Genomic DNA, 27,780 nt, shown 5'->3' with positions numbered 1-27,780 from the left:
GTGCACAGTCACCATCCAGAACGCCAGCCCTCTGGTGCCTGCGGTTCACGAATGAAGCACTTCTTTTACCGTTTGCAGTGCTGTGCAAGATGAACAACTAGGAAGGTACTCAATGGCGGTCGTGGTTGACAAGCACTGTTATCACAGACACACGGAGAGTGTACTACAGAGAACACACAATTCAGAGGCCAGCAAAGTGAGCAAGCTATTCACACAAAGCCAGGAGGGATTATGCCTAACTCTCCAGTTTGTAAGTACAACACCCTCTCTCGTCTCCTCAGAAACAGAACAGGTGCTCAAAAGCAAAGAAAAAGTTACTACGTGAAAGGTACAGACTTTCCATTAGCATTTTGTAAACAGCCCGTGTCTGTAAATCAGCAAATTAAAAACATTCAGTTTTACCGTCTCGACAGAACTCCACACCACTATGTGTACACTTGGAGGCATTCACATTTTTCCGTCAGTCCACACAAATATACAGCTTGTTGGATAAGTAAACATGTTTTGCCAGAAATATGACAGCTGCTCTCAGTTGTACAGTGTTTTTAAAGAAACCAGCTCCCTAAGCAACACCTGAAGGAAAAATAGTTACATTAAGACAGCAGTTTGGGTATCTTTCTATTTTTTTAAATCTTAGAAGTAATACAGCTTGTCTGAGAGTAGAGTGCTTCAAAGTCATTTTTGGCATTGTTGAGTGCAAACTTGAGAGCTCATACTTGTTAAAACTCTCCACTGTAAAATGGTGAAAATATAGCTTGTTCACAATAGGATTTTAATCTCTGCTGCTACAGGCATTTATTATTTTGGCCAGGAAAAAAAAATTGCTAAAAAGCTGCTTAATAAGCTTTTTTTTTTTTTTTTTTTCTTTTGCATTTGTTTCTGATAATTCTGGGTACTCCCAATAACAGGTAAATACATTTTAAAGCCTATGTTTTTCCTCTGTCTGAAACTACTCTGTGAGCTTGAAGAAAGCCGGTTTTCTGTCTTCACTAACAGATCTAGCTATTGGTGGGTATGGGGCACAAACATTAAACAGACAGCCTCTGTTTGCCCTCCTGAACCCCACATTTGCTTTTAGGGTTATTTTCCTAAATCCTTTTGTAAATTACCAAGTCACCTTCAGAGGCATTATGAGGAAAAGGGATTTAAATTTGCAATCTGGTAACAACTTCAAGTAAAACCGTTTCCGATGTGGCTAAGATCCAGCCAATGTGTCATCAGCAAAGACTGATGTAGGTTTGTGTAGCTCAGTCATGCTACTGTCTCTAACTGGGCCTGTTTATAGCTGACTGACAGTAGGTTCTATGTACGTGACACGAACTCTCTAGTGTTCAGGGCCTATCTATGAACAAACACAATCCAAGTATAATAAGTAACTGGGTTGTGACCACTGCATGCATCACACTGAAAGGAAACATCAATTCTAAGCACAAGTAGACGAGTCCTACATTTAGGCTCAGCGCTTCCAGTGGGGAGTAGCCGCCACTGACCAAGATGCTATTTCAACCAGATTCTTCTTTTCAGATAAAATTCTTAATTAGGGAGTCGCCTCAGACGGTGCTTTGTTCTCTTCCTAAAAGATGTGGGCCTGTATGAAATACAAGTGCCCATGAACATGCCACTTCTCTCTTGCTCACACTCCACACAAGCCAGGAGGCAAACGGCACGAGCCACCGCTGCCCGTGGAGCTAAGCAGCAGGTCACATTCATGAAGATGCAACCTCTAGAACCTTCTAGAACCCGGGGTTGGAATCATTACCTAGATGTCTCAGATGTACCTCTCGGAGCATCTGAAACAAAGCATGGTTCTAGGGTTGGTTTTGTTTGGGTGGATTGGTTCATTTTTGCCAGTCACAGCGCAGGGTACTATGAAGGAGAAATAAACACTCAATGATTCGTCACAACAATCCCAGGAGTTTACATCCAAAGGTGAGCCAACCTGCCTAAGGCAATGAGAAGTCCTCACCCCGGAAGGACTCAGAAGCTCCTAATCCTGTGTCTATGGGGGAGACAAGCTTCCTGTGACTTTTCCCTTATTCTAGGCTGTTCCCCTGGCCTCATTATACCCACCTCTGGTACTGAAATATCATATCTCCATTCTAAACTTCTCTGGTATACTGACTGAAGATTACAGACCATCACCCTACAGGAAAAATGGATGTCCTTGAGGTGTGTTTGGAAGCTTCGTAAGCACATCTGAGACACCCTCCAGAATTAAAATAATCTTTTACGCTTCTGTTTTTGCTGTTTGCTTATACATCAGAACCTCTGGCAGCCTTTGCCAAGTCCACGGTATCAAGCCAAAAGCCATAAATATGTACATCATAGTCCAAAGTATTAGTATCAAGAACAAAAAAAAAGTTTTTTAAAAATTGCTTTGTTTGCATATATAGGACTAAAAACAAAGTATGCAACAAATAAGTTACAAATGTACATCTCAGCAGCTCGGTGGGGGAATTCTCTTCTGTTTCTACAACACTGCTGTCTGTATGCCAATCCAAGGGTGGGAAATGACTAACCTCAGAAGACCTAAGGTCACACCCCACACACACTACCTTTCCCTTATCCTCTCCCCAACAAAATAAAGAAAAGGAAAGGGGGGCTCTTAGAGGGGAGAGAGGAAAGGCCACGTCCAAGGCTGTGCACAGAGCACACCAGCTTGCGGGTTTCTATGTGATTAGTGAATAAATAGCTCTTTAAGGCAGAGAAGAAACATTCTGTGGATCCGGTGCTGTTGGCTCATCTCACTCACGTGGTTTCGGTGGCCGAGGATGAGGTACTTTTCTTCCTGAAGCGAGATCGAAGGATTCTAGGCGGTGCCTGGCAGAGAAAACAGAAACAGGACTGACCCCTCGGTTTGGTATAAACATGAATGCTTTTGAGGACAGTACCTGGATGAGTTTGTGTTGGGACTTCAGCTTTTCTGGTCAAATGTCCATGTGTGTGAGCAGGCTGGTGGGGCTGGGGACCCCCTTGGGGTCTCCACCACAGCAATCAGAGCGGCCTCCCAAGCATCCCCCTAGAGCTGAGCCAGTGGAGGAGCCCAGTGCCCCCGTCTTCATGCTCTCCTAAGTCCCTGCACCTCCCAAGTGCACAGTTGCATGGAAGAAGGACACAACTTGTTTCTGCCTTGGGAGCGAAATGATCTTAACAAGTGACTCAGCAGAGAGAAAGGCCTCCCCATCACTTCCCCGGTCTTTGTTATTTCCTTTGGGAACTGGCCTCGCGTTTCTTGGTACATGCTTAAAATTTCCATCACTGAATTTCCAGTCCTCCTCCCAGATGTGAAATCCTTTCATGCAGAAGCAAACCACACAACACAGGAAACACTGGCTTTATACATAAAGAGTTCTACCTCATCTCCCCTGCCAATGACTATCAAGGGACCCCCTCCTCCCATGGAACACAGATCACAGGGGCTGCTACTGTCATGATTAAAGAAAAGGGAAATTCTTTCTCCTGGCATAGTGCACTCAAGGGGGTTCACCACTGCCCCTACCTACCCTCAACCCCCATCTGTCCACTTCTCCGTACTCAGCTGCATTTTCTACACTATCCTTTCACATCTCCATCCCTTCTGACCAGAGGCCTTTCCTCCCTTCTCTGTCTGGTTATTTCCAGTCCTCTTAGGAACAAGCTCCAGAGTCACTCCTGAGCCCCACCCCCACAGCCCAGTCACAGCCAGGATCAACTCCTTGGTTCTCACGCTGTTTAGCAGATGGCACGGGGGAGCATGCTGCTCTGCGCACAGTCTTCCTCAGCCACACTGTGCCTTCCTAGGAGCAGGAAATGCACCACCCTCTCCCAGCAAGGAGCTCCGTGCTCAGCGGGCGCACAGAAGGGAGGCGGGAGGGAAACAAGCACCAACAGAAGGCTCTGGCCTTCCATATACTCAGTCCTCCCACCACACCGATGTGACAGAAATGTTTACCAGCCACCTCTGGACAGGATGAGAGAAGAATCAGCGACCTGCCTCAGGCAGTTTAACCATAAACAGTAAAGCAACATGGGCGGTTTTATAAAACAAAACCAGGGATTTTCCTGGCAGTCCAGTGGGTAAGACTTCACCTTCCCACGCAGGGGGAATGGGTTTGATCCCTGGTCAGGGAGCTAAGATCCCGCATGCCCCGTGGCTGAAAAACCAAAACATAAAACCATAAAACAGAAGCAATGTTGTAACAAATTGAACAAAGATTTTTAAAATGGTCCACATTAAAAAAAAAAGGGCGGGGCACAAACCCTCAAGACCTAGAATGGTTCTAGCACCTTGCATGCCCTCCGAGCTGGGTCCCTCTCCCCATCATGGGGCTGGCTGGGCTGTAAAGGACTCCTCAGACAGAGTCCAAACCTAGAATATCTTCTACCAAAACCTCTCAGTTCAAAAGGACCCCTGCGTGCCCCACTTTGAGAAGGAATCTAATGAACCATGCGCTCTGCGGTGGGAACAGCTGTGACCTTGGTGGGACAGGCTGCCAGGCTGCTGTGTTGGAGAAGGGCAGCTTGTCCACACACTGCCTCACCTGAGTCTCACAAGGGTCTCTGCACTGAGGGCAGGGGGGCTCCCAACTTGCCTCAGTTGGACTCTCAGGTTGCAGCGTTCAGCAGAAGGGGAAGGAGGGGAGACCTGATGAAACAGAGAGGAAGACTCTGGGGTCCCCCAATTTTGCAGGCCCTGCATCCAAGCCCAAGGCTGTGACCCAGAGCAACGACCTGAGGCTCTAGGCTTGGCCCTCCTGCCGCCAAAATTCCATCCACGTCCATACTTGGCCAGAGTACATATATCAAGTGTATTGTTTTGCTCATTTGGCCGTGCCTCTTCAATAACATTTTATGAACATCTTCTGTGTTGGCCAACAAGTTCGTCTGGGTGTTTCCAAACCCGAACGAACTTTTTGGCTAACCAAATATTTTGTATCGGCCACTATGTTGTGACATGGAGATAAAGAGATGAACAAGCTCTATTTATAAAGACATGTCATAAGACATTCTGAATTGTTCTCTCCCTCAAAACACTCATTTGGGTTGCTTTTCACTCACACATCATCTTAAGTTGGTAGCTGGATGTTTTGTTTGTTTTGTTTAATCCTTAGATATGATCTCATTTCTTCTATTCCCAAATAAAAGTGGTAGGGTCTTTTTCACCCCTTGGCAAGTAGCTAGAAGCTACCTAGTGGCTTCTCCTGCCTGTTTGATGGAGGGAGGTCTCCCCTCTTCAGGCACTCAGGTGTTGGGTATCCCAAGAGATGCCACTCCCAGGAGCCCCAGATCTCCAGGGCAAATCCCTCTGTGAAAATACATGCTCCACCCCACAGCCCCCAATACCGTGTACCTCCAGGGGGAACTCCGTCTTTCGAGGTGCTTTAAACTTGTACATGAAGTCCAGCAGGTCTTCCTCCTCCTCGTCAGAAAACGCCAATGGGTTTTGGACCTGGTGGGGCCCCCAGGCCTTCACACCACCCTCATTCACATCGCCCTCAACCACTGAATGGCCATTTACAATCTACGCAGGGGAGACAAAGTACAGCAAGGTGGGATCAGTGTAGAAAGGAGCGAAGAAGGGCAGGCCAAGGTTAGGCACACAGCACGGCAAGCCAGGCCAGTTAGGAGAACTGAGGCCCCGACAGCTTCCTGGAACGTTGCAGGGGATCCAGGACCACTGCAACCGTGAGGCGCTATGCACAGGAACAAGCGCAGGCTTCAGAATCTACTGACAAGCTATCGGGGGAGGTGGGGGTCCAGCTGGGGGTACCTCTGTCTAAACAGATGGGTCACACCCTACAGCTTAGGGCTGTGGAGCCACACCAGAAGAACACCAGGGGGAAAGAATATCCTCTGGAAAGGATGGTGGCAGTCACTTCCGGAGGGGAATAACACAGTTTTCTGCATGATACATGCAAGCTGATGGTGCCTTGATTATACTTGCACATACAGCTCCGAGCTGTCCTCAAGAGAGAGGATGTAAAATGCCAGGAAGCCTTCAGAAAGAACCTTAAGCAATGTGTAGATTTTTCATTTCAAAGGCCAAGTGCTAGATAGAGAAGCAAAGGAGACTGGTGGAAGGAGAGTCTAGCCGCAGTCTTCCCCTCAGAGGCAGCAGCGAGATTCCTGTTCTGGTCTGCCATGACTAATCCACGTGGAAAGCTCCAGAACTTATTTGTGTCACTGTTGTTGTTGTTCACTCAGCATGTCACACTCTCTGCGACCCCATGGACGGCAGCAAGCCAGGCTTTCCTGTCCTTCACCATCTCCTGGAGTTTGCTCAAACTCACGTCCATTGAGTCGGTGATGCCATCCAACCACCTCATCTTCTGTCACTCCCTTCTCCTCCCACCTTCAACCTTTCCCAGCATCGGGGTCTTTTCCAATGAATTGGCTCTTTGAATCGGGTGGCCAGAATATTGGAGCTTCAGCTTCACGTCACTGAGTCTGCAACATCGAATGTGGAGCATATTCCATGTCATCTGGCCACGTGATCCTATCTCAGTCGAGATATAAAATACTTCCTGTCCCAGTCTATCTGACACTCAGAGACATATCTTTCTAGGCTTCATATTTTGTTTTTACCTAGAACCACAGAAGGCAGAGCCAGGGGGCCCTCTGATCACCTGATCTGACCACCCGAGGCCTGCAGACAGAAACCAGAGCTGTTCTGGGACACGCTGCTACTTCTCCTAAAAACATGTTCAGCCACCACATGTGTTCTCCCCATCAAAGGGGTATGACAGCATCCAGTGTGGACTTCATAGAACCAACAGTGGGAGCCTAGTCTTGAGCTGCTTTTCCAGTCATTGCCGCTATACTCCCAATAAACAGCAGGGGGCAGCATGCGAGCACAGTTGTCTTAACCACGAATTTCAAAGCTGAATTGTAGACTGGGAGCGACCAGCTGAGACAGGATAGAGCCAAGCCTGAGACTGTTAACTCTCCTTTGCATTTTTTTGCTCCTGTGCATTCCCCAACCTTTTCCCTCTGGGTTTAGGCTCTCTCTGGTCCCTTTTCCTGCCCAAGTCAGTTGCATCATTAAGATGGATGAACATGAAAACTGGTCAGTTTGGCCCTCTTTGAATGCTCTGGTCTTCCCCAGCCTGTCAACTCACCCGAAAGGTCTTGGAATGTGTACCACATGGCTTGTGCCTCGAGCCCTAGTTCTCCTGTCCATCAGTTTCTGCCTCAGCTTCAAAGAAAGTGTCCTGAGCTATGGCTGATCCTCCTTGGTCCCTCTGAGCAGCTGATCCAGGACTGCGCCCACAGTGGCCACCCATCCACTAAAAGAGGTGGAGTCCTGACATTGTCTCAGAGGGCTTGCCTCTTGTCCCAAACAGAACTCAACACCCATCACAAGGACATTCCTCTGAACACCTAACAGGAGAACAAAGAGGCAGGCCTGCCTAGGACTGAAAGACCAGGGCAGAAGCAACCTGCCTAGGTCTGCCCCAGCACAAAATCTCCCATCTTGAAAGCAGACTAGGGTTTGAGTCTGTGCTTCTGCACACGAGGTTCCCTCTAAATTCAGGGCCATGGCATTCCCTCTACATATCACTCTGGGGTTCAGAAGGCAGCCCAAAGTCACCAAAAGATCCTCAGGCATGGAACAGTTCAGCCTGCTCACCCATTCTGGACTCACTGGGACTGAGCAGTGAACTCACACACTGTCAGAATAACAATAATAACAACAAGTGCCATCTCAAGAATGAAGCAAAAATGCTTTGAGTTAGTTCTCCACTGCATCCTTGAGCATGGACTAAACGGTAGAAAAGAAGGGCCATTAGGAGTGATGGACCAAGGGAAGTCCAGAGATCCAGGCAGGAATGGAAAACAAGGTTTCAACTCAGCAGAGGTGGGGAGTGAAGGAACCACCTTCAGTGTGGGCAGCTCGGGGACCAGAAGTATCTTCTAATAGAAGACACAGAGAGAACCTGTTGAAAAGAGGAGAATCCTATTGGTCACTGTGTTCGTGGAGAGTTTTTGCCAAGAATGTTGTTTGTAACATTTTGCTTGACTCTCAGGACCCTGGAGACAAAACACTGTAGACAAGCTGAGCCTCTGAGCCTCCAGATGTCTACTGTGTTGTGACAATGAATCTCTTATTTATTTTTGGCTGCCCTGGATCTTTGTTGCTGCACGCAGGCTGCGCATGGCCTTTCTCTAGTTGCAGCGCACAGGCTTCTCATTTCGGTGGTTTCTCTTGTTGCAGAGCATGGGCTCTTGGGCATGCGGGCTTCAATAGTTGCAATACATGGGCTCAGCAGTTGCAGCTTCCAGATTCTAGAGCGCAGACTCAGTAGTTGTGACATACAAGCTTACCTGTCCCGTGACACGTGGGATCTACCCAGACCAGGGATTGAACCCGTGTCCTCTGCATTAGCAGGCATATCCTTAACCACTGGACCATCAGGGAAGTTGGACAATGAACCGCTTAACTGCATTTCCCTCTTTGCGCTGGCTGCGAGGAAGCCCAGCATCTCAGACTGCCTATGACTTTGTGACAAGCACCTATATTTTTCTTCTCGTTCTGACTCCATCTTACTTGCCTCCTCCCTTCCCCTCCAAGCTTCATTTTTCTTATTTGGTTTGATCTATCATCTGTATTTCCACAAGCAGACTTAAATCCTTTAGGGAATAGGGAGGAGTATCAGTGAAGAAATAAACCCCACAGAACATGGTCCCATCTTTATGGGCACCCAGGTGAAAATAGTGGCTGAGCAGAAATGTGGTGCCGGACCTCCTCGGCGCTCCTTTTCCTGTACATCCAAACAGAATTTGTGATCCCACAGGTCCTCACCCAAAAGGGTGCTACTGTCCACATCTTAATACTCTGATGGCTCCTGAAGACAACTTGTGTGAGGGGAGCGTCTCATGCAAGGTCATGGCCACAGCCACCTGCAAACCTCAGGGGATGGCAGCCAAGCCCTCAAGCCCACAGAGCTGACCACAGTGGCCAGGGCTGGGCGGTCTCCAGGAAAAGACAGGGGTCACTCTTATTTTCCTCAGTTGGGGAATGAGTGTGTGGCCGTGGCTTACTTTCTGTGTTAGCAAACGTGCGTAGAGCAGGCTGGAAAGCGGCTGCACCTCTTCTCTCTGTGGGGAGTGCAAGGAGGGAAAAACTCCCAGCCCTTCAAGGCTGAGCTGATCCATCTGCAGGAGCCCCAGGCCTCCCCACACCCCTCCCCCAGTGCAGCAAACACCCCGGGTTAGTGAACACTTCCACACAGCACACATTAGTGGGAGCCATTAATCAAAGTCAGCAAACACGTTTGAGGAGAGCACGCCCATCTGGACCACTTACATCCGAGTCCCCAACAGCCACCGAAGAGAAAGGAAAGAATATCCTGTTAAAGAAGGACCTTTGGGGAATGAAACTCACACACATGTGCGAGTGTTTGTGCACACGCACACATACACACACACTCTCTCACTGCCCACGCTCCAAACCTCTGACAGTTCCTGCTACTGAGGAAAGAAACTGCCCCAGGGCCCCACTCACGAAAAGATGCAATTCTCTCTCTCTTTTAATAGGATAAAAAGGGATGATTCTGCTTTTTAAAATAGGTCCCATCTACTTGATTTAAAAAGTGGAGGGGGGGGGAACCCACCTCTATGACTCATTTCAAGCAGTGACAGAATTCAGTCTTCAGTTCTGTATAACATCAAAATAGGCAGAGAGAAAAGTGGGGAGAAAGGGCGGTAGGGGTGGGAGACAGAGATAATAATAGAAGCACAGAAAAAGAGAGACAGATGTGCAGGAAACAACAGGAAATGGCTGACAGGCGGGAATGGAGCAGAAAGTTCTCTTGGGACCTGAGAGGCATGGATGGAAATCATCTCATCATTTCAGGGGACCAGGAGGGCCCCTCTGGCTAGAGCATCTGTGAGCCGCAGGATCGGTGCCCCAGCCCCAGGTGTGAGACACACCTCCCCCTACACCATCTGCTGATGCTTCACAGCCAGCACCCTTCACGGGTCAAGCTGGAAGGGTCCCCGGAGCCTCGAGTTTAGTCCCTCACCCCGTTTTACAGGGGAGGCGACTGAGGCCTGGAGAGTGGAGAAGCTTTCCCACCATCACAGAGGGAAACGGTGCAGATGACTCCCTAGCTGTTTCCTTGCAAGCAGACCTCAGGGAGATGGGGTAAAACTCCAGGGCCCTGGATGTTCAGAAGGCTGAGAAAGGCAGGGCTGGGGCAGAGGCTCCCAGATCATGACTCTGAGCAAGTCCACCCCAGCCTGAGGCCCCCATTGAGCCCCACCTGCGGCCCCATCCCCAACAATCCCCATCCCCACAGCTCCAGGGAAGGCCAGACTCTACTCGGTGCTCACCACCAGCTATAATTCTATTTTAACTTCTGTTCTAATGTCCTAGAAAGGCAGCCTTTGATGATGAAATCACCAGGTGTCGTGGGGGTGGCGGGGGAGGGAGACTTCCCAGAGGGCAGCATGGAGCAGGCCCACTTGGCAAGAGCAGAGCAGAAAGCTTCTCTCTTCTCCCAGGTCCCAAGATGACAGGATCCCATAGGGAAAGGGTTTCTGAGTGGCTTAAGGTATTTACAAACTCCAAATTGTAGGGTGATTAGGTCGAAATAAATATAACTGCCTGAGGTCACTAGAATGGTTATTTTCCACGAACTAGTGTGTCTAGCGGGCTTCCCAGGTGGCGCCAGTGGTAAAGAACCCACTAGCCAATGCAGGAGACGCGGGTTTGATCCCTGGGTTGGAAAGATCTCCTGGGAAAGGGCATGGCAACTCACTCCAGTATTCTTGCCTGGGAAATGTAATGGACAGAGGAGCCGGTGGGCTATGGTCCGTAGGGTCACAAAGAGTTGGACACGACTGAAATGACTTAGCAGCAGCAGCATCCAGCAGACCCACGTATTATGTGCGAGTGCTGGACACAGCTGTGTGCAGCTCCTGGGTTTCTTTCATCCTTGTTGAGCATATGTACACTCCTCTGTTCCAGCAGGACGATGGTCCCCACAGTCTCTTGCTCAGGAATCTTTAGACCATCCATTCTCATTAGGCTCATGGCCTCTGAAACCCCCAGGTCTTCTACAGACCTTTAAAACTCCAAGAGCTGAAATGTCTAAGGCAGGGGTCCCTAACCCCTGGGATCTAATGCCTGATGATCTGAGGGGAAACTGACGTAATAAATAGAAATAAAGTGCATAATAAACGTAACGTGCTTGAATCGTCTTGAAGGCATCCACCCACAACCCCAGTCCATGGAAAAACTGCCTTCCACGAAACCAGTCCCTGGTGCCAGAAAGGTCGGGGACCACTGCTCTAAGGGACTCCCCTGGCAGTCCAGTGGTTGAGGCTCTGCATTTCCACCGCAGGGGGCACGGATTCAATCCCTGGTCAGGGAACTAAAATCCCCCATGCCATGTGGTGTGGCCAAAAAAAGAAGGAAAAAAGTCTTAAAACTGAGGAGAACCCAGCTCCATGTCTTCCTGCTTGCCGCTTCTGTGGGAAGCATGAACCGCATCTCGGTGGCGACAGGGCTGGGGGCACAGGCAACCATGGCACTAGGCTTGTCTCCCTCCTCCCCCACCCCCACACCAGCCAGCAGGCCAGGGCTGGCCCCTCTTGCCTTCTGAGCCAAAGGAAACTCCTTCAAGGGGTTGTAATGGGGCCTTGGGTTAGCCCAGCACCATCTCTGGTCCCTCACATGTTAAGATCAAGGAAAGAGCAGGAGCAGGTCAGAAGAAAGCAACACAGCCCAGACATCACCCTCACCCAGGAAGCGTGGCAGCAGGGGCCCTGCCCAGGCCTGGGAGAGCCCAGTCCCATCTCCCTGAGGCCTTCTGGCCATCACGGCCAGCATCATCACCATCATCACTCGTCAAAAAGCCCTTTCACAGATACTGTCATAGCTGCACAGTGAGGTGGGGAAGCGGGAAGCTTTACCTCTACTGGAAGGAAACCCAGGCTTATGGCGGTTAGGTCATTTGCACATAGTTACACAGCTGGTGAGCGGCAAAGCAGGACCAGGGCTCCCTTGGCTGCACAAGGACTGAAACCCCCAGAACTGCAGGGCTCGTCACTTCCAGGGACCTGGGTAAGTGCCTGCACTCCTATCACCAAGAGCACAGGGAACTATGACTCTGTGATGGTTTTTAAGTATCTCCACATTCCTTGTTACTCCTCCCTCCAAGAGGCGGAGATGAATTCCCCTCCTCTTGAGGATGGGCTGGACTTAATGACTCACTTCCAACAAACAGAACAAGGCAGAAGTGATGGTTTTGTGCTTTCCAAGACCAGGTCCTAAAAGGTGCTGTGGCTTCCCACCTGGCCTCTCTCCTGCATCACTCACCCTGGATGAAGCCAGCTACCATGTGGTAAGGATGCTCAAGCAGCCCCCAGAGAAGCACATGGAATGGAGCTGAGGCCTCCAGCCAAGAGCCACAAGATGGCCATGTTCAGTCAAGCCTTCAGACAGCTGTGGCCCTGACTGACACCCAGACCATAACTCTTAAGAGTCCCTGAGCCAGAGACACCCAATTAAGCTGCTCCCAAATTCTAGCCTGAATTCGCTGTAAGATAATACACGCTTGCCATTTTAAGGAGTTAACCTCCTCACCCCACCCCACCCCTGACCCTGCAGCTGAAAGGGAGCCCCAAGGTCAGACACCAGCTCATGGTTAGAGCCTCCTTCCAAGGCAGGTCTCGCACGCTGCAGGGAGGCTGGCTGTGTACTCACCTTTCCGGGTCCTGCAGGTGGAGCAGCAGGTACACACTGTGGGGACGGGGGCATCATCAGTGATACCCCTCACCTGGGCAGGGACCAGCCCCAGGCCAACAGGGAGGCCCCAGGGAGGTGTGGGCATCCCCATGTGTTCACTATGGGGGTCCCAGGAATGTGGGTCTCTGTAGAGACACCAAGGTGGGCGAGGGGATCACTCTAGATTCCGCTTCCTCACAGGTGCTAGAAAATGCCCTTGTCTGGTGCACAGAGGCCAGTCCTTGTGACCTGCAGCCCAAGGGAAGGGAGGGGATGAAGTCCAATTCTCCTCTGAGAAATAACTCCAACTGCCCCTTCTCTCTCTCTCTCCCAGTTCGTCATGGCCTGCAGAAAACCTGCTCACACTGACCTCTGAATCCCTGAAGGGCTCTGTGTCTGGCCATTTGGCCCCAGTGGCTAACTGGCTGCTACCTTACACACTCCACTGGTCTTGGTGTATATCTTGGCCTTGGTATACAGTGTGTATGTGTGTGTATGCACGCTCAGCTATGTCTGATTCTTTGTGACCCCATTGACTGTAGCCAGCCAGCTTCCTCTGTCTATGGGATTCTCCAGGTAAGGATACTGGGGCAGGTTGCCATTTCCTTCTCCAGGGGAACTTCCTAACCTAAGGATCAAACCCACATCTCCTGTATTGGCAGGGAGATTCTTTACCATTGAGCCACCTGGGAAGCCCTTGGTATACAGTAGGTGCCCACTAAATACAAGCTGTCTCCAAGTTCATGGAGGGCAAAGATCATTCTTTCAATTCCCTTTGTACCCTTCCCTGGGTTCAATGCCAGACTTGCAATAAATCATGTCTGACAAAATACCTCCCAGGCCATTTATTCTGCAGGGTGGGCCACAGAAATTGCATGGTGTTATTTTATACCAATGGGCATGTATATTTTTATTTTACATAAATTATTACATAATCTCTTATTCCATTTTGTACATTTTTCACTAGGCCTCATGTTTTCAAACTCTACCTAAATGTGCATTGAAACTGTTGCTTCCAACAGCTGCACACAACTCCCTGGGGTGTGCAGCCACTGCCTCCTACCCAGCCTGTCTCCAACAGTGGCCTGCCGTCCAGGACTGGCAAATTATTAACACCTCAACTGCTCTCCTCACAACCCCAAGATGGAGGCCAAATAGGGATTCTGGTATCTCACCTTCAAAGGCAAAGGCTGAAGCGAACTGGGTTCCTTTCCTGGTCCAAGGACAAATCCTCTGATAGTGACCGCCCAGGGAATCACTCTCAGGAAGGTTCTGAGATTGAACACAGGCTCGGTGGGGACAAGAGTGGTGACTGCTTGGTGACGTCGGCCTCGCTGCGTTGCCGTCTCTGCCCAGGCCCAGGGTCACTCAGTCAGGACAGAAGCCCAGACTTGGGGCCATTTCCCAGACCAAACCACTCGTGGTGTCCGAGGCCAGGGCGGGGAAGGGCACACCAGCTGGGCCTCCTTTGGCGGACTTCCTCCTAGGCACCCTGACCCTCCCCTCCGGGGTTATGACAACTCCAGAGCCTCTGACCTGGGTGCTTCTGCCCTTGACCCAGGCCCTGGGCCATCTTTCACCTGTCTTTCTTTCTGAGCTGCCTTTTATTTTAGGCCCAGAGCAGCTAGGGCGAAGGCAAATCAATGGTCCCTGTCCTTCCTGCTAGGTCAGCACCCCACTTTCTGGCCCTGAAATCATGGGTGCCACAGCCAAGGGCGGGCAGTGAGGACAGTGCATTTTGTTGCAGTACAGCAGGCTCTCTGGTTCTCCGTGAACTCCACTTGCTCAGTCTGCAGACCTGCAACCAGAGTGCTCTCCTGCTTTCTGGGGCATCACGGAGCATGGAAGGGGGCAGGGCCAGGAAGACAAATCAGCCCATGTCCGTTTCCATCAAGTGCTGGACTGGGAAAATGTTCAAAGCCCAGGGGATGCCCCCATCGCCTTCTCTTTTATAACTGAAGTACAGCTGACTTACAATATTTAGTTTCAGGTGTACAACATAGTGATTCAGTATTTTTTTATAGATCATACTCCATATAAAGATGTTATAAGTAACATTGGTAAGACTACCTTGGTGGTCTAGTGGATAAGACTCTGCGTCCCCTGCACGGGACACGGATTCAATCCTGGTCAGGGAACTAAGATCTCACATGCCACGTAGGGTGACCAAAAAGGAAAAGAAAAATCTCACATAAAACTGGCTATATTCCTGCAGTGTACACTGCATCCTTGTCACCTATTTTATATTCAGCGGTTTGTAGCTCTTAATTCTCCTCACCCATTTTACCCTCCCCCAACCTTCTTCTCTCTGGCCACCACCAGTCTGTTCTCAGTATCTATGAGTCTGTTTTTACTTCGTTATATTCATTTGTTTCATTTTTTAGATTCCACATATAAGTAAATATATACAGTGTTTGTCTTTCTCTGACTTATTTCAATAAGCGTAATACCCTCCAGGTCCATCCACGTTGCTGCAAATGGCAAAATTTCATTCCTTTTTATGACTGAGCAATATGCATCTCCTTTTAGATCCTACCAGACCTCTCTTTTTCCCAGTTTTGAAGCTGCTGCAAATACTCCGCCAAGGGGAGGGTAGGCAGGAGGCCTGGACTCTGGTCCTGTGTGGCCCTGGCACAGTATGTGCCCTCTCTGAGCCCACTTCCTCTGTTCAGTTTGCCTCTATAATGACAACATAGAAAGGGACTGCAGGCCACCCAGACTCACTTCCCGGCCAAAGCAGGAACTTTGTACGTGACTAACTCTGGTTTGGGCCCTTCCAATGTCAGGGATCTCACTACTTCACAAGGCAGCCCATTTCCATTTTAGACACTTTAATATTAAAGTGCTTTTCTAGGTAAGCTAGACAGCAACAAGAACAGTAATAGCAGCTACTACTTAGAGTGCCAGGCATGACTCTAAGCACCTTCACATGGCTAATTTCATTTGAATTCTCATGACAACTCTGCAAATGGGGCTAGTCATTCTGTGTGTTCAGATAAGGACTCTGTGGTGCAGAGAGGATAAAGCACTTGCCCTGGCCACATAGCTGGTAAGCGGCTGCCCCCTCAGAACTCTACCCCGTTGGTTTTAGCTCTGTCCGCTGAGCCTCACAGAATCGGGACCCTTCATCAAATCAAAGCAACAGCTTTCATTTGAGGCTCGATAGCTCAGAAACTGATCAAGGGTGGAGGCTCACATGCCTAGGAGCCCGGGAGGTCAGAGGCCAAAGATGCTCAAGGAAACCTGATGGCCAGTGGGTGAGTGGCTAGAAGGCACTGACCCAGGAGTTGGGGCCATAGGAGAATGCCACCAGAAGGCACAAACCTGATGACAGCTACCTTCCCTGGGCCTTTGTCTCTTCGTTGGTAAAATCAGAGGGTGAGATTGAGTGATCCCCAAGCTCCCTTCCTGCCTGGCCTTTAGGGATTCCACACTAAGTTCTCCTGGCTCAGCGACAGGGTTCCCCTACCCAAGGTGGATCTCACCCCCATGGCCAAGCCTCCGTCTCCCCAACCCTAGTAAGGCTAAAACATCTCTCTTCCAACAGAAAAGCCACAATCTTCAATCCTAGGTAGAGGGGACATTCCCGAGAGGGGAGGAAACTGGTGGATGCCAGGCCTGGCTCTGAGCTGGTCTCCTTTTCCCGGTGGGGAGCACACGCTGTCATTCCCAAGGCAGCCATGAAGCTCCTTTCCCATCCATGTCTTAGACCCTCAAGTTGTGTGGGCCTGGAAGGACCCTGTTCTCAGGACTCTAAGAAGCCCCCTGCAGGCTGCATCTTGCAGCACATGACCCAGGTCTAGGTGACCTGGACATCCCTCTTTATACATTGAAGGGCAGGCGAGCCACCTGGCACACGTCACAGCCAGAAATTGCCACAGTGGCCCTATATCCACCCCCAGGCTCAATGTCCCATCAAGTGAGAGGGCCGGGGGAGATTCAGAACCATGCCCTGCAGCCCACCCCCTCCCCATCTACCCTCTGCTGGCAGCAGCAGTGCTCAGCCCTGTAACCTCCCCTAGGAACAGTCTGGGGAACCAGAGGTGCTGGCCAGCTCCCTACCCCTCCAGTCCCCGACCCCAGCCTCCACAAACCAGAAACCCATTGATGGATCAGAAGTCGGTGGGTCCCAAATGTGGCTGCACCTTGACAGCACCATGTATCAGGGTCTCATCCTCAACATACTGAATCCCCTGGGGGTGAGCCCAGGACTCTACACATTTAATAATAAGGTCCCATGTCAATTCTGGCACAGGGACCCCTCTCAACCAGGGCAGACACAGAGGCAGAGGTGTGGTTTCATACAACCATGGCCTCCACAGGAATTAGATCTCAGGGCTAGTGTGGCCTTGGCACGTGGTGGCCCAGGGTGAGGTTTATGGGACGGGGCACAAGAAGGGGACGAGATGGCAGAATGAGAGGATAGGAAACACCGTGTCAAGAAAAGGGACCATGGGAACTGTAGCCCTGGATGTGGGGGAGGAGACACTCAGGTGCTCATGACAGGTGAGCCCTCCTGGGAGCATGTGGATGAGAGGAAAGAAAGAGAGAAAGCTGCCTTGGCCAAGGACAGCTGGGTCAGTCGCCTCTAGGCTTGGTCTATGTACCACTATTCAACCACCTTCAACACCCTCTCAACCCAGATAATCAGATGGAGGAGGCAGAACCCTTGGTGTAGGTGATCTAACTCTGCCCCCATCAGAGTTCCCAAGGCCAGCTTCCCATCCTGGCCTGAGTGGCACTCAGTCCCTTGGCTGACCTGAATGGTCTGATGGGCATCTGTGTGAGCAGTGAGTCCTTGGGGAAAGGGTCCTAGGGTGGCCTGGGCCTCTCACTAGGAAAGCAAGGCCTAAGAGGTGGAAAAGAAGGGAAGTGAAGTGACACCTACCTGAGCTGCCAGCGCTCTCAGAAGCACTCCTGGACATCTTAGGCTGGCCGTGCTTGCCGCTGGCCCGCCCAGGGCCCGGTGGAGGGGGGCCTGAGGGAGCAGGGGCGCCGTCTCCCCTGATGGTGGAGAGATCCTGCATGCTGAAGCTCCGGAGTCGCTCCGATAAGGCACCTTGTCCCTGGACACAACACAGAGGGACACCCATCAGAGGCCTGCCCCACAGGCCAGGGGCAGCTGTGGGGGACACACACAGGAGGGACACCCATCAGAGGCCTGCCCCACAGGCCAGGGGCAGTCGTGGGGGACACACACAGGAGGGACACCCATCAGAGGCCTGCCCCACGGGCCAGGGACAGCTGTCGGGGACTCTGACAGTCAGCACAGTAGAGACCAAGCCCCTGGAAGGACTCCGCACAGGGCAGCTGCCCCACATACTTGTGGGAAACACAGAGGGGGACCAGGCCCAGAATGTTCCAGGGCCTCTTACAGGCTCATCCACTGTTTCTCTGCCTCCTGACTCTCCTCTCCTTCAGATGCCCCCACAATAAAGCAGGGCCTCAGCCAGACCCAGGGTGGAGGAAACGACCGTTGCCTTCAGTCCCTACTCTCCAGGGCTTGTCTGTGTCTTCTCCAGCCTTACATAAATAAAAATCCTTATATAGCTACATTTTTCTCAATCCTCAGGAAACAGGAATCTGGCCAGAAGATCAGAACTTAATAATCTAATAATCTTAATAATGTGCTCAGTCCTTAGTCTTTTCAAAGGAAATCAAATGCAGACAATATTTTTTTAATGTATGACAACAGCAATTTCTTTTATCTACTCATGTGACTGTCCACGAGTCACAATGACTGCCACTGGTGCATCTGAGAGTCATAAAATAGCCAAAGGTAATGAATCAAGAAGGAAAAAGATGATATTAAAAAAATAATAACATACATGCAACAAAACCCTGCTGACTGTAACCATTTCTGTCTTGCTTGCTCAAGTCGCTTCAGTTGTATCCGACTCTTTGCAACACTGTGGACCTTAGTCTGCCAGGCTCCTCTGTCCATGGGATTCTCCAGGCAAGAATACTGGAGTGGGTTGCCATGCCCTCCTCCAAGGATCTTCCCAACCCAGGGATCCAGCCTGCCTCTCCTGCGTCTTCTGCATCACAAATGGATTCTTTACCACTTAGCCACCAGGGAAGCCCTTTACTGTCCTGAGGGAGCCACAGACATCATCTCAGGCAGAAACTGTTCTTTTGTTAGGAAAGCAAGATCGATCCACTATACTTATGAAAGGGAAGGGCCTTGTTGTCTGGATGAGAGAGTCTGTCATTGTGAAAAGGATCGTAAGGCAGGCACAGGGACGATGGCGTTGTCTTAGGTGCACCTTGGGGGCTGGAGGACAGACTCCTGTTTGCAGAAAAGGAAACCTGAAGTGGGAGGGGCTGGTAGGATACTGGGGTTATTGAGGATTGGGTTGGGACCTGGAACAAGACGTGACAGGCAGACTTCCCTGGTGGTTCAGTGATTAAGACTCTGTCTTGTAATGCAGGGGACGTGGGTTCCATCTCTGGCGGGGGAACTAAGATTCTATACATGGCAGAGCAACTAAGCCCCCGCAACAGCAACTGGTGTGTGCATAAGAACTAGAGAGTCCATATGCCACAAAGAAAGATCCCGTGTGATGCAATGTCTCCTGGAAACTAACAACAACACAAAGAAAACTATTTAAGTAATCAAATACATATACAATTAGAATATGAAATCCAGGCAAAGGGTATTTGGAGGGCATTATACGAAAAGGTGGGCTTTCCACGTAGCTCTAGTGGTAAAGAACCCACCTGCCAATGCAGGAGACATAAGACATATGGGTTTGATCTGGGTTGGGAAGATCCCCTGGAGGAGGGTATGGCAATACTGGAGTATCTTTGCTTGGAGAATCCCATGGACAAAGGAGTCTGGTGGGCTATGGTCCATAGATTGGCAAAGAGTCAGACATGACTGAAACACCTTAGCACGCATGCACATATGAAAAAGGCAGAAATTGTCCTGGTTGCCTCCGACATTGCCCTGGGACGACGGTGGGCAAGGGGTGTGAGGCTTAACCTACCAGATATGACAGCTGGGTAGCCTTTGCCAAGAAAATGAGGGCAGGACCGGCTGCCCAGTATAAACCCCTCCAAATCCATCAGTTAATGACCTATGATATTTCTACTCAGAAACATTCACGATGACATCTAGAATTTAGAAGAAATGAGACTAAAGAACAAAAACTGATCCTGAAAAGAGGGAGGAAATATTCTGATAATTATAATGGAGATATTCAATATTAGGTTAACATTCAGGAAAACTACTTATAAATTTGCTCTTTCATTCATTCTTCCATTTATTCCTTTATCTATTTCAGAAAGATTTATCAAGGATTGGCTATGGGCAAGACACTGTACTAGGTGTTACTAGGAAGTACCAAAAATATAGCTCGATTTCTGACAAAATATAAAAAGACAAATGGACAAATAACCATTCAGAAGTGCCATAGCAGAAGCTACAGAAAATGAAGATTAAGAACCACACAGAGGTAGAGAATGGACATATGAACACAGTGGGGGAAGGGGAGGTCGGGACAAATTGGGAGATTAGGATTGCCATATATACACTACCATGTGTATATTCCCTGGGAACTCAGGCAGTAAAGAATGTGCCCACAATGCAGGACACCCAGGTTTGATCCCTGGGTCAGGAAGATCCCCTGGAAAAGGGAATGGCTACCCACTCCAATATTCTTGCCTGGAGCATCCCATGGACAGAAGAGACTGTGTGGGCTACAGTCCATAGGGTCCCAAAGAATTGGACACAACTATGCAACTGACATGGCACCCCACTCCAGTACTCATGCCTGGAAAATCCCATGGACAGAGGAGCCTGGAAGGCTGCAGTCCATGGGGTCGTGAAGAGTCGGACACGACTGAACGACTTCCCTTTCACTTTTCACTTTCATGCATTGGAGAAGGAAATGGCAAGCCACTCCAGTGTTCTCGTCTGGAGAATCCCAGGGACGGGGGAGCCTGGTGGGCTGCCGTCTATGGGGTCGCACAGAGTCGAACACAACTGAAGCGACTAAGCAGCAGCAGCATGCGACTGACACTACATGTGTAAAGTAGATAGCTAGTGGGGACCTGCTGTATGGCACAGGGAGCTCAGTTTGGAGCTCTGTGACAACCTACAGGGGTGGGATGGGGGTTGAGTGGAAAGGAGGTGCAAGAAGGAAGGCATACATGTATTCATGTAGCTGATTCACTTCATTGTACAGCAGAAACATAACATTGTAGAGCAATTATACTCCAATAATAAATAAACAAAGCACAGCTCTAGAGTCAGACCTGGATTCAGTCCTATCACTTACAGCTGGGTGACTTCAACCTGTCATCTGTAGAACAGCATCCACGTGGCAGGAGGGTGGGGAGGAATAAATGGGATGATGGCATAAACTGTCCATGACAGAGCCCAATGTGTAGTAAGTGGTCCTGAAATGTCAACTACGATGATGGTAACATATTACTCTAGCTACCTGAGACATACAAGTTGCTGCTGAAATAAAAAACAGAAAGATCAGGGACTTCCCTGGTGGTACAGTGGTTAAGATTCTATGCTTCTGATACAGGGAGTGTGGGTTCGATCCCTGGTTGGAGAACTAAAATCCCACACGCCACAGAGTGTGGCCAAAAACAAATTAATAAATAAAATATAAATTAAAAAATTAGAAAATTCCAAGTGCATTTGACCACAGTGAGACAGACTGTTAACTGACTATCCAAAAGTCATCCCCAATCCCATTCTGAAAATCGTGAGAAAAAAGATTTCACAAACTCCCTCCTATCTACTACGCATGGCCATTCTGGACAATGAGAGGTAAGGGGAAACCTGCTAAGGGATTTCTGGGAGAGATATTTCCTCTGTCTGACATGCAGAAGGAGAAAGGCCTGACCCTGCTTCTTGCTTTCTGCCTTTGAGTGTGGGAACCGCTACCTTGTGACAAAAAGACTCACCAAGACATTCACCCGGACCCTTGGCATCACTAAGACACCGCGATACTGACAGTGTCCGCTTACTCCTAGACTCCTTGTGAATGATGTTCATCAATTAAAAGACATATTTTTTTCACCTCTGAAATTAGGGTGAGTCGTACGATTGCTTGCCTTATTCTTGTTGTCACTGCTTACACACGAATGCACTCGGTCATTATTCCTGAAGGCAGGACCAGACAAAGGAAACTCGAGACTGTTCACTGTTAACAAACCAAGACCTACTGGAAGAAGGATTATGAGCCCAGGTTGTTTAAAACACATTGAATTGACACCTTCTAGTAAGATGCAGAAAGTGGCAGAATGGGAAACAGCAACATGGATGAAAATCTCAGAGACAAAATATCTGCATCACTAGCACTCGGGAGAGCACAAAAAGTGATGTGGCTTCATCATGTATGGATACTGATAAGTGATTCAAAGGAAGCTTAGAAAGACTTCAACCAGTTTGTTGTGTCTATAGCTTCCCTTTACTGCATGTATGCAAGTGACACACAGAAAAAAATCTAAAGATTCCAAAAGAGTCACTGTAATAAAGAGAAGTAGAGGAGTTCCTTGGTGTGTGTGTGCCAATTGCTCAGTCGTGTCTGACTCTTTGCAACCCCATGGGCTGTAGCCCGCCAGGCTCCTCTGTCCATGGGATTCTCTAGGCAAGAACACTGGAGTGGGTTGCCATTCCCTTCTCCAGGGATCTTCCCAACCCAGGGATCAAACCCGTGTCTCCCTCATTGTGGGCAGATTCTTTACCGAATGAGTCACCCGGGAAGCCCCAGTTATACCATGTTAATGGCACAATAATTACATTTGTGAAAGTGCCTGCTGAAAGGTTACAGGGTTTCTTTTACTTATTGATTTTTAAAATATTTATTTATTTATTATTTTTGGCTGCATCAGGTCTTAGTTACAGCTTGTGAATGTCTCTCTAGCTGTGGCACAGGGACTTAGTTACCCTGTGGCACACATGATCTTAGTTCCCCCACCAAGAACTGAACTCGAGTTCTCTGCATTGGAAGGTGGACTCTTAACCACTGGACCACTTAACCACAGGTAAGTCCCATTACAGGATTTCTTTTAAAATAACTGTGTCAGGGTTCGCTAGTGGTTCAGTGGTTAAGAATCCACCTTGCAATGCAAGGGACACTGGTTCGATCCCTGGTCCAGGAAGATCCCACATGCCTCAGAGCAACTAAGACTCTGTGCCACAGCTACTGAGCCCGCGCACTGCAACGACTGAAGTCTGTGTACCTAGAGCCCGTGCTCAGCAATAGGGAGCCCACACACAACAAATGAAGAGTAGCTACAAGTGAAGAGTAGCCCCCACTCACCGCAACTACAGAAAGCCCAAGTACAGCAGTGAAGACCCACTGCAGCCAAAAAATACAATAAATAAATCTTAAAAAAAAAATTAAAAAACAGTGCCAGAGGAGGGTGGGAGCAGAGGAGTAAGACTGGCTTTTCACCTGATGCCCTCTTTTGTACTTTTAGAATTGTGTACAGTGAACATGTATCACCTTTAACGTAATAAATCATTACAGCTGCGTTTCCAGTAACACCCACAGACTCTTCCATGACCACCCTGCAGACCCCAATCTGTAAATATGAGGCTTGCATGATGCTGACAAATGCCATCTAGACCAAATAAATAACATGGGATTGTTTAAAACAAATGAGAAAAGAGGAGGAAGTGGTTTCTCCAGAAATTGCCATGTACTCACTCTCCAGCCTGGAGAGCCCGGTCTCAACTCTGCTTGGGGAACCCCGACCCAACAACTTGGTCCCACTCATCCTTGCAACGTCACTGGGAAGTTAAAGGACTGAGTAAGATTCCCTTCTGGAATTCCCAACTGGAAAATTTTAACTTCGAGAATCTATGGCCTTCTCCTCTACAGTTGATTATGTGGCTCAGATCACAATGCTAAGACTTCCCAGAGTAATTTGAAAATCTCTAGAATAAATATTGGGCCTCCCAAGGTAATCCTGAGGAAAGGTAAATAAAATTCTGGTGTGTGTGTCTTTAAATTCTTGTATCAGTTTCCTTCCCAGCCAACACCAGGTTTAGAATGTGAACCAGAGGAAAAGCTGGGAAGTCTGGAGCCCTTTCATGAGCCACGGTCAGCCTGCTTCAGGCACACTGTGAGCACCTGCCCCAGGACTGTCACACCGCAGGTCTGCACTGCCTTCGGCATCTCACCTCTGGAAGAACCTCCCCGCGGCCCAGTATCACGGGACCAGAAGGGAGATGTAGTCAGCCTTCCCTGAAAACGAATCTCCTATTTGTATTCTGTCCTACTTTGAGCTCTTTATCTCCCACCGTATTACAAGCACGGTCTACCCAGTCTTGTTGCAGCTGCTTGTTGATACGCTGTTTGTCTGAACAGACTCAACCTTGCTTTTTTTCTGGCACGCCGATACCACGTGGCCCAGTGGCTCTCTCAACTCTTTAAAATACCAGAAATCCCACAGAACTATGTTGGGGGCAAGGAAGGGAAACCTATTACTGATTAATTTTTTTTCCTGGCTAAAACCCAGAAAACTGAACCATGTCACTGAATTTTCTATTAATCCGAGATCTTTATTTGTGTGTGTGTGTTCCAATTTTATTGATGTATATTTTTCCACTTGTATTTTTAAATTTATTTAATTTATTTATTTCACTGTGTCTGACCTCATTTGCGGCACGCGGGATCTTCCTCGCGTCATTCCGGATCTCCCAGTGCAGCACTCGGACTCTAGTTGTGGTGCATGGGCTTAGTTGCCCTGTGGCCTGTGGGATCTTAGTTATCCAATCAGGGATCGAACCCAAGTCCCCTGCATTGCAAGGTGGATTCTTAACCACTGGACCACCAGGGAAGTCCCTCCATTTGTACTCCATTACTATATTTTTCTAATTTTATAGATGGATTCAAGATATAAGCATTAAGGGCTTACAAGTACTTTCACGTACATATTTATACTTAACATGTATTGTAATTTCTTTTTAATTTTAAAAGATTTTTTTATAATTATTTATTGGAGTATAAATGATTAACAGTGTTGGGAATCTGAGATCTTTAATTCCTAATTCTCCGCCTAATTTGTAAGGAATAAGAAATCCATGTAGCAAACACACACCAAATTCTCTTTGTTTTAATGCTTTTCTTAATCGGGGGAGCAAGTGTGTTCCTGGGAAAACCCACCAGACCTCTACTAATCTGATACTCTAAGTAAAAAATTTACCACTAAGAGAAGACCTGCCATTAGGGCCCACAGAGCCCCGATTCAACACAGTCACTAAGTCTGGCTGCAGGCCCTTGAGGAGGTCCCCTTTTCCAGAGGGACACAGTGGGGAAGGGACACCAGGAATCCCACTGGGGGCTGCGGCAGGGCATAAAGTAGCACACCTCACCTCGCACCGTATCTAAGGCCTGTGCCTGATGACAATGAGAATAAAGTCAGAGGGCTTCAGTGAGTCCGTCAGTTGATAACAAAGCCACCAGCAGTAACCACAGTTCCCACTGGCGATTCAGAGAGCGTGAGTGCTTCCTTCTAGATTCCCACGGGGTACCCACCTCCCTGACACAGTTGCCTCTACAGCTACACATGCTCCACACAAAGCCCGAGCAGGCTCCTTCTCAGCATGCTTGATGAAGGCAGGGGCCTCCGTTTCTGCCACAGAAGTGGGTTAACAAACAAAAGAGAAAGAGAATCCTTCCCACCATTGCATCAACGGTAGCATCGATCATCAAACCCAATTCACTCTCCAGGCATCAAACAAACAAACAAACAAAAACAAATAAGTTAATTGCATGTTAGATGCCACCACGTTAACACAATGAGAGGCTCTGGGAGGAGGCTGACCCCGGCTCTGGGATTAACGCACATGTACACACACGGGTGTCGGCGGGAGAGACACCGGGCTTGGATCCAGACCATGGGTTGGTAGGCAGAGGTGGCTACTGGCCTCTCTCCCCGACTGGATCAGTTTGAAGTTAGTCACACCTCTCAACGGGGTTACCTGCCCTTCTCTGAGGTCCAAAGAGGAGACAAAGGGAAAAAGTCGAGCCACCTGATAAAGGGGAAAAGAAAAAAAAGCCATGGGCACCAAGCCTATGAAATAGGCACCAAAATGTTGCCCTGGCCTCAGACTCTCACTCATTCACTCATATTCCTTCATTCACCACCAATGCTGATAGTGTTCCTGAAGCTCTGAGGGAAGCCCGGTGGAGGAAAACATGAATGTGAATCATGACACGGTTCCTGCTTCCACTATTCTTGCCTGGAGAATCCCACGGACAGAGGAGCCCGGCGAGCTACAGTCCATGGGGTCACAGAGAGTCAGACACAATTGAGCAACTAACACTTTCCTGCTCCTAAGGGCCTCACAGAATGGCCAGGCATCGAGACACAAACGCAAACAAGACAGCAAAGGACGGATGACAGAACACATGACAGACACTCGAGGCCCAGATAGAACGAGAGCAGTGCTGGCAGGGACACCCAGAGAGGCCTCATCCAAGAGTTCAGACTGGAGTTAGAGACGAGAGCTGCACCATCAGAAAGGGAGATCAGGGATATAGCAGCTGGAGAGTTGTCGGAGCCAAGGCGTCAGAGAGGAAAACCTGATTTGGGAAACTGAGATTGAACCAATCAGAGAAGGGGCTCAGGTGCCTGATGAGCAGTGGGAGGTAAGTCTGGAAAAACTGTACTTTGTCTAAACCTGGACTTCGATGAGAGTGCCACTGACGGTTTCTGAGTGGTGACTCAAGTGGATAAAGCGGGATTTTAGAGTCACTTCCATGGAGGCTCAGATGGTAAAGAATCTGCCTGCAATGCAGGAGACACGAGTTTGATCCCTGGATTGGAAAGATCCCCTGGAGAAAGGAATGGCAACCCACTCCAGTATTCTTGCCTGGAGAATCCCCATGGACAGAGGAGCCTGGTAGGCTACAGTCCAAGGGGTCACAGAGTCAGACATGGCTGAGTGACGAATACTTAAGAGTCATGAGAACATTCCAGATATACTGTGTGGCCCACACAGAGAATGGCCCCTGGTGTGTGCTCTGCCTTTCTTTCTCAAGTTGGAGCCAGGCACATGGATGTCTGCAGGGAAGACTGAAGTGCAGGACTTCCCTGCTGGTCCAATGGTTAAGACTCCAAGCTTCTACATCTAGGGGTGCAGGTTCCATCCCTGGTCTGGTAGCTAAGATCCCACATACCTCATGGCCAAAAAACCGAAACATAAAACAGAAACATTTTGTAACAAATTATACAGAAATATTGTAACAAACTCAATAAAAACTTTAAAAAATGGTCCACATTAAAAAAAAAAAAAAAAGGACTAGAAGTGCCCTTAATGGGAGATGAAGTGCAAAAATGAACATTAACTGGTGAGGGAAGGCTGGTTTGGAGCACTGGCTGGATCTGAGGTGCCCACAGTAGCTGCTGAGGAGGTGAGGAGTGGGATGGGAAATGAGGACATTATGCAGGATAACGACAGTGCATGAATGAGCAGAATCCCTGTAAACCAGAGCTGGGCCTGGTCCTCTGAGCCAGGCCATCACTCAGGTGATGGGCTTTCAGGGTCACGAGGAAGGACTCCAGCTGTCCCAGCCCTCACATGCAGAAGGCCACCATTGAGACCCAGCCAGAAGCCCTATCTGGTCCTTGGAGAGACGGGACCCTGAGGGAGCTTTGTGTGAGGCAGATCCCTGTTCCAGGATCTAATTTCTTTTTTCTTTCTTTTTATTTAAGTATAGTTGATTTGTAATGTTATATTAGGACATTGTGGTGCTGGAGAAGACTCTTGAAGTCCCCTGGACAGCAAGGAGATCAAACCAGTCCACTCTAAAGGAAATCAATCCTGAATATTCATTGGAAGGACTGATGCTGAAGCTCTAATATGTTGGCCACTTGATGGGAAGAGCCGACTCACTGGAAAAGACTCTGATGCTGGGGAAGACTGAGGGAAGGAGGAGAAAGGCACAACAGAGGATGAAATGGTTGAATGGCATCATTGCCTCAACGGACATGAGTTTGAGCAAACTCCGGGAGATAGTGAAGGACAGGGAAAGCCTGGTGTGCTGCAGTCCATGAGGTCACAGAGTTGTACACGACTTAGTGAATGAAAA

The 27,780-nt window shown here is 49.0% G+C and overlaps 1 protein-coding gene across 5 annotated transcripts in view; it reads right to left on the bottom strand.

Moving 5' to 3' along the window:
• Nucleotides 1-322: 322 nt before the first annotated feature.
• The window catches only part of REEP1 (receptor accessory protein 1), a 137,172-nt gene continuing 109,714 nt past the window's right edge, over nt 323-27,780 (bottom strand). Inside the window, exons 6-11 of one of the 5 annotated variants that reach the window (XM_055540327.1) lie at nt 25,668-25,718; nt 17,601-17,778; nt 12,692-12,727; nt 5,330-5,481; nt 4,521-4,624; nt 323-2,820 (exon numbers count right to left, since the gene is read on the bottom strand). In XM_055540327.1, coding sequence (XP_055396302.1) covers nt 2,745-2,820; nt 4,521-4,624; nt 5,330-5,481; nt 12,692-12,727; nt 17,601-17,778; nt 25,668-25,718 — 597 coding nt within the window. In that variant the 3' untranslated portion in view covers nt 323-2,744. The remainder of the gene's footprint in view (nt 2,821-4,520; nt 4,625-5,329; nt 5,482-12,691; nt 12,728-17,600; nt 17,779-25,667; nt 25,719-27,780) is intronic. The other 4 variants (XM_055540324.1, XM_055540325.1, XM_055540323.1 and 1 more) reach the window with 4 other exon arrangements.

This window comes from Bubalus kerabau, chromosome 11 (assembly GCF_029407905.1).
Source record: "Bubalus kerabau isolate K-KA32 ecotype Philippines breed swamp buffalo chromosome 11, PCC_UOA_SB_1v2, whole genome shotgun sequence".
NCBI classification, from domain to species: domain Eukaryota; kingdom Metazoa; phylum Chordata; class Mammalia; order Artiodactyla; family Bovidae; genus Bubalus; species Bubalus kerabau.
The sequence above is the reverse complement of the archived record's forward strand: the minus strand, read 5'-3'. Positions and strand labels throughout refer to the sequence as shown.